This window comes from Osmia bicornis, chromosome 12, assembly GCF_907164935.1.
Source record: "Osmia bicornis bicornis chromosome 12, iOsmBic2.1, whole genome shotgun sequence".
In the NCBI taxonomy this organism is placed as follows: Eukaryota; Metazoa; Arthropoda; class Insecta; order Hymenoptera; family Megachilidae; genus Osmia; species Osmia bicornis.
Window position 1 is genome coordinate 3,369,364 of NC_060227.1, and position 7,110 is coordinate 3,376,473.

A 7,110-nucleotide genomic window follows, 5' to 3' on the forward strand; every position below is an offset into this window, starting at 1 on the left:
TTTGTACTAATAATGTATCTAATTCTAATATATATTTCCTGTACACTCTGCCAAAATAAAAAATATTATTTTCAAAATTGTGAAATAAAATTATTACCACTTGATATTTTACCTATCTTATGGCTCTATTCGCTGCTAGATCGAGCTGTTACGAAACCGTCTGGCGTAAAAGATTGCCAATGATTCAACATTTTTCTACTTCGTTCAATACCGAACAATGCCGAGGACGAACTTGGAAAAGCTACTAATTTTCGTACGTTTCCTTTAAAAAACAAAGGATTTTCAATCGACCAACTGTATCCGATATTTTTATCCGGCTTCTTTTCCCCTTCATCAAACGAGACACTCGTCTCATTCACCTAACTCGATTGAGAAGTATTTCAAAACCGGAAGGGAAAAATGAGATTAATCTCGGTTCGGTGTATCATCGAGATTTCCGGGTGTTCGTCCTCGACTTTACGAAGAGAGAGGAGAGCCTTGCAGTTACTGCAACCGCAAATAATCGATATCCTTGCTGCGTCTATTCTCTTCACCCTACCTGGCCCTTCTCCCTTCGCCTTTTCAATTCTACCTTTAATTTCCCCCTCGGTAAGACATTGATTAGAAGAACAATTATATTTCCAAACCAATAACAAAAAAAAAATTGAAGGTACAGTTTGAAGATTAACAGTGTCTAACGGAATCGATGTAAACAATCTATATCTTAGCGATCGTCTGAAGTGACCGCGATTTACAAGCAGATCGACTCGCATATCTAATCGCGATTGAGACAAATCGGTTCAATTATCGTTATGAATTCTCAGCATCAATCGACGTTCACTGACCAACTGGTGAATAAAGCTTGATTCATACTACCGCTCGCAATGCCTTCGTTTTCTCAAAGGTACACTATTCTACCTTCCAATTGCAGAAAATTTTAATATTAAGACTACGGTACTCCTCGACATTAGACGCGTTGACGACAAAATGGATCCTGAAACGCGATGATCGTCACCTTCGAAACTCCCTGGAATTGGCCATCTATTATTAGTATTTTACGATCGACAGCAGGAAGAAGAAAAGTCGTTAAGGTCGCGTGCCCTATTTCAGTAGAGTAAATCAAATTTGAAATATCCTTTTATCTGAATGCACGCCAATCGAACGCGTGCCTCGATATTGCAAAACAATATCGTTCTGTTTCGACGACGGTTATCTCCGGAGGGAGCCTAATCAGAAGTCGTGGATCGTTGATTCAACGCGCGCGAACCAGCGATTTGTTAACACGTTTGCAACCGTTGACGTAGTACAACGGTATTTTAATACGTTCTATGATCTTAGGTTAGAAATTCCTTGCCATCTACGTTTGTAGCTGCTTCGATTATAATTTTTCGAAATTAAATAATTTACCTAACGTACTACGTTAACATTTTCGGTCGGTAATACCATAGCGTTACCGTTACCGTAAAAATTTTAAGGTTAGGAATTTACATAACTTAAGAAATTTGAGGTTAGAACCGTGCAACTTTCTATATTTATGTTTTCAATTGCCGGTATCCGATGCGATTGCTGGCAGTAAGTGATTCGAAGCGTGATATTAGAAAATCAATTCTTTTTTTTTTTTCTTGCTTTAATCGCGAGGAATTACCAGTCACGAAAGTGTTAATTATCGAGTTTCGTAAGACTTCTATATAGCTTCGAGTACGATCGATTTCGGTGCGCACAATCGATTACCTCGCAGGAAAATTGTTCTGCGCGCAAAACATTTGGGAACATTTTTCTGTCTGTTAATGCCAAGGAGATAAGGCACGCAAACAATTTAAAATCATGTAAAATAAAAAAAATAAAAAGAAATGCACTAAATGATGCACGAATCGCTAAGCATAAATGTGTTATGAATAAGTTCTCATTATCTTGATCAAATGTTTGATTTGTTAATTAAACACTTTAGATTATGGAGTTCAAAGTACGCAAATAATAAAGAAAAAAAATTGTTAATTTTAACTACAATGATTTCAAAAGTTCTGACAATATGTTTTCAACATTTCCTAGTAATTTATCTTTTGCATTGATTTCTATATTCTGAATTAAAAATTTTACGAAATCCTAATTATTTAAAAATGTGTTATATATCAACACTTCGTTTTCTCGATTTACATCACTGCGATATTCAAGCATCGAGTTGACGTTGGCAACACTGAAAAGAACAGCTGTTTGCACGTCAATCCGTTTGAACGCATTTACCGTGCGATAACCTTTCTAATGACTGAACTAACAATAAATAGACTTTAGAAGAGCTTAAAACACTGAATTATTTATAGAACTGATAAGACAATGTTCTATCTCTGCAATCGACATATACTGCTACCTTTACATCAGAAAAATTCATAAGTTTCAGTAAGGTTCATTGTACTGTTTTTCCAACATATTTTATAACGTTTCATATAATAATACGAAATTAGATTCAAAGATATTTATGTATGAAGACGAACGAACGTAACTGTCATTGCATTGTCACTAAAAGGCATACGATAAAGTTGGCTACACTGGCGAGCGTTAGGTCGAATTTCAATGTGCAGATTAAGAATGCTTCCGGATAGTGGCTCCACGTCGCTTTCACAAGCAACTAAATATTGCATTAATAAACCACAGAACTCCGATATAATATCAGAGAACACGTATCAAAAATAACAGATTAAATAAATACCACACGAAACATTTCATATCTCACGCGAATTTATAATAGAAAAATAATGAGAATTTTACTTGCGTCAATAGGAAAAAATGTTAGAAAAGGAACACCACGGTAATTTATGCTGTTTTACATAAATATCTTATTCATAGTTACACGCAACACGTTTCTAAATTGAGTAATCGATCGAGAACTGAAGAATAGCATTCGTGCACGTAATGTAAAATATAATAAAACTATAAAATACGATACGAATATAGAATTATTTCACGAAAAACCTAGCAATTGAAAGTAGACAGAGAACAGGAAGAGACGGCAAGAGCCTGCGCAGAAATGTCAGGACCGTATGCATGAGAATGAGAACCTGTTTTCACGAATATTTGATAACAAATATTTAAGAACAATAAAAACATTGTTTCTTTTGTCGTTTTGAAATAACTTGACTTGTGTATCTAATTAAAATCATTGATTAATAAGACTTAAATTGTTTTTCAGATATATATGGAATTTCATAAAAATTCAATAACATTTACAATGCAATAAACGCAAAGGAAGATACTGACCACGCGGACTTATACTTCGCATTATTAATCAAACTAAAACCTGAATTATCAAAACTTCGAAAATGATACATAAGATCAAATGAAAATAACAAAATGTCATTAAAATGCTAGGTTATATCAGTAAATACCTTTAACGTGTTACCGGCAACTAGTGGTCCATTATACACTTTCATCCTTCAAGTTCATCATTCACGATTCATTGAAACGTGTAAACCTTCCGATGAGATTACGATTTTACATCAAAACACGATGAAAATAATCAAGAACACACATATTCGAGACCGTTTAATATGAATCTCTTCGAGCACAATACGATAGAAGAAAGGAAGAAAGAAAAAAAAATCGGAAAGAAAGAAAGAATACGTGAAGACGTCCGAGAGAGGTTAAAGTGGGGGAGAGAAAGAGGAGACTGGGTGGGGCAGCAGACGCCCCGCGGCAAACTGTCAAACTACGCCGGTTCCGCAAGGTTCGTGGCCATCGGCCGTCCCCATGGTAATGCTACGTTTTCCAAGAGCGTGTATACACAAGAGTAGGTATGCACGCACACTTTAAACGACGCTGAACATATACGATGGGTGAAATAACCGGCGCGATTCAATCGCCAATAAATAAGAATACAAATAACATAGAACGATTAAGAGAATTCTGACTTACCATCATTTTATAGTTCATTTTCCTTGGCGCGGCTACGTTTTCCATTCTCACGGACATGTTAGCGGTGTTATCGCTCGTGGCGCTTGCTCGAAACGATACCGTGCCGTCGTCGGTTCTATTGCTACGGGTAAAGTATGTCCCTCTTCTCTGTTCGTGGTTGTACGTCGTTGATGGTTTTTGGTCTGGCGTTGCCAAGAGAGCGGCGTCACCCGCGTTTTCGTATCTCCCGACACTGGTTAGATGCAAAACTCGCACAGCACGGTCACGAACGAATTTGCACTCCGATCGGCCGATAAACCGGGGTGGAGCGGAGGCAGAAAAAGAGTGAGGAAGAAAGAGAGAGACGGATTGAATAGGTGTGGGTGAGACGCTTGGTAAAATGAGGGGGGTTGCCGGGAGAGGGTAGAGCTAGGACGAAGTACGGTATGTATGGTTATGGACGCGAAGGGACACGATAGCCGGGGTCGGTATGGTTTTAACACCGACGAAATCCGATGCGACAAGCGTAACGATAAATCACTTTGTACGGAAAGAAAGAGAAGACGATAGGACAATCTAGAAGAAGAGAAAGAGAAAGAGAGAGAGAGAGAGAGATGAGACAGAGTAAGAGACAACGAGACGAGGGGTTGAGACGGGAGGAAGAGCAAAGAAGAAAAAGAGAGAGAAAGAGGAACGTGGTGTGCGGCTTTCTGTTGCAGTGACCGAACAGAACACGCGGTACTACGTAAATGTAACCCGCAGGAAGGAGCGAGAAAGAAGAAGAAAGATTAGGAAAAGAAGGGGGTAGAGAGCTAAACCGATGGCGATACGAGACGAATGTCGAGTGTCAAGAGGGTGTGTCGGCTTATACACTTCACTACTATCAGTCGTACACTTTTCTCCACGTCGTAACTCGTTATTATATTAAAACACGCACCACACCGAGAGAATCAGCTAGCTACACCGAGCCGAGTCAACGAACAGAGACTAAGCGAGATTATCACCTACTTCGCTGTCGTTTTCAGCCTCAGTGGCGGCCACTGTTGCGGTACGATCGTCCTTATCCACCTCGCCTACCGTCTTCGTCGGGATTGTCCCCTTTGTCGTTGTCCTCGTCGTTTTTTCTCGCTGTATTCTTAATCCTTGTCTTCGTCCAAGCACCTCCTTTCGATCACTATATCCCTTTTTCTTTCTTCTTCTTTTTCTTTTTCGTACGTTCGCACTTGCTCTTCCAACAATCGCGAAACCTTCCTATCTTTTCATACTTTCTGTCGTCGTCTTCGTCCGTTGTATCGCGCGTGGCCACGCACCAGTTTTTTTTTTTTTTTCTTTTCTTTAACTATCGTACAAATTCCACAGAGCACTACTAATACAGCATGTTACAAAAATAGAGTTTGTGTTCCCTTAAATAAAATAAATGTACAATTAATTGTTACTTGTTGTTAGGAAACATTTAGTGTATGTGTTGTCTTGTAGGTAGAGTCTAAGCTACTGCCCGGCGAGGTTCGCCCATCTTGCCCGAAACTAAGATGATTCGCCGCATGGAGGCGCTGCTAGCACCACCACCAACGGTGGGGCTCCAGCGGCCGCACCTGTCTGCACGACCGCCACTCAACACACACTCACCCGTATCACAATATTACCACGATATCTTACCGTGTTTCCTAAGAGTAACAAAGAGATAACTAACCTACCTACAGCTTGTCGAACAAAGACCGAAACCTTACTGCCTAAACGAATGACGTAGAGGAGAGAGGGCTATGATCACCGCGGTTTTCTCGACGAGTTTCGGCGTCGCGCAGTTGGCAGGCATGCGAATGAACGAGCACGACAGAGACCAGTTACCAACAGCGTTACTTGACTGACGAAGAACAAAAATGAAGGACGATACGAGGGAATAGAATGAAAAAAGAAAAGAGAGGAAAAAACGGACGACAGACAGTGGCGGGTGGTACACTCACCCCCGTATACGCGACCGTTTGCGATACGACAATAAACCTATGTACCATATGCCCTCTTATGTAGAAATCCTACCTGAAATATACATATATATACATCTACAAAGTCTCGTCTTGTTCATTCGACCATTAACCAAAGGAGAAACCGGTAGATATCAAAAAATCTCTCTTTCCTCTTCATAGAAACCGTGATCGATTCTTTCGGCCCTTTACGTTAGGTACCCGACGAAGTTCTTTCGCACCTTCTCGCGAGAGACTCGCGTTATCGATCGTGGAACGACCTCACTCACTTCTCCTACTCCCTCGAGGTCAGGAGACGAGATTTTCCTGTCGTTTTTTTCCCTTCCCAACAGGAAAATCTTCGTCATTTTCTTCGCGGTCATCGACACTTTTCATTCACCAAATGTATCATTATCCAAATTTCCTCGTATGCAACAATTTCCTATGCCTCTTATAGTCATCATTTTTTACTATTCGGTATTATAAGTTAAATGCTTATTTAATATTGGACTAGAGTTACCTCGTTCGCTATATGCTGCAATGTTTCAGCAACGAGCACGCGATATCGTGTAATTTAGCGTTGACAAAGTGACCAGCACAGAATAGGGTCTACCCAATTATGCATATTATTCATCCAAATTTCTTCTTGTTGCCTCCTATTGGCTATAGTGCACTGGCCACAAATGATGCCCTCAACATATGCAACCATAGATGCTTGTCCAGTGGCGTAGGGATTGGGAAATTTGGATTCACCTTATTCATTATTTTTATTTTTTTTTTCTTCGCGAACAATGGCTTCTTATCTTCAACGATCAATTAATAATACAAATCGGTTAATAATGTATTTTTACCGATGTAAGTTGAATGAAAGTGTAGAATTTAAAAATGATACATTGTAAGCAATAAAGTATACATACATAATTATACGTCAAACTTATCTACAATCGCAAAAAGGTACAGTATTATCGAAACATTACTTTCGATAATGGCAATATTGACTTTACGAACAGATGTCTGGTCATGTGGTTTTACTACGTAAAAACCTTGAAAAGAGCTTTAAAAATAAACATAAATACCTTTCTGATCTTGTTCGGATTAATGTATGTTTAATAGGAGAATAGTGTTAAAACAAGAGTACCAAAATGGCGGCTATGATACAGAGATCTCTGACTAATATAAATAATATCATAAGGAAATGACTCATGTCCTGCTAATTATTGTAAAGTTTATCCACCATTATTACTCACAGTGAATAATAAATCTGTCCAACAATCCTTATCTATAACTT

At 39.0% G+C, this 7,110-nt stretch overlaps 1 protein-coding gene and 1 long non-coding RNA gene across 8 annotated transcripts in view; one reads left to right on the plus strand and one right to left on the minus strand.

Annotated features, from left to right (window-relative positions):
- The window catches only part of LOC114871364 (protein alan shepard-like), a 28,857-nt gene extending 23,510 nt beyond the window's left edge, over window positions 1-5,347 (minus strand). For 2 of the 7 annotated variants that reach the window (XM_029177169.2, XM_046288148.1), the window contains exon 1: window positions 3,886-5,347. In XM_029177169.2, the coding sequence (XP_029033002.1) occupies window positions 3,886-3,942 (57 nt within the window). In that variant the 5' untranslated portion in view covers window positions 3,943-5,347. Of the gene's footprint in view, window positions 1-3,359; window positions 3,517-3,885 lie in introns of those variants that run through there. The other 5 variants (XM_029177162.2, XM_029177161.2, XM_029177165.2 and 2 more) reach the window with 5 other exon arrangements.
- On the plus strand, window positions 4,827-5,928 carry LOC114871414. The gene is made up of 2 exons (XR_006829953.1): window positions 4,827-4,912; window positions 5,341-5,928. It is a non-coding gene; the product is annotated as an uncharacterized LOC114871414 (long non-coding RNA).
- The last annotated feature ends 1,182 nt before the right edge of the window (window positions 5,929-7,110 follow it).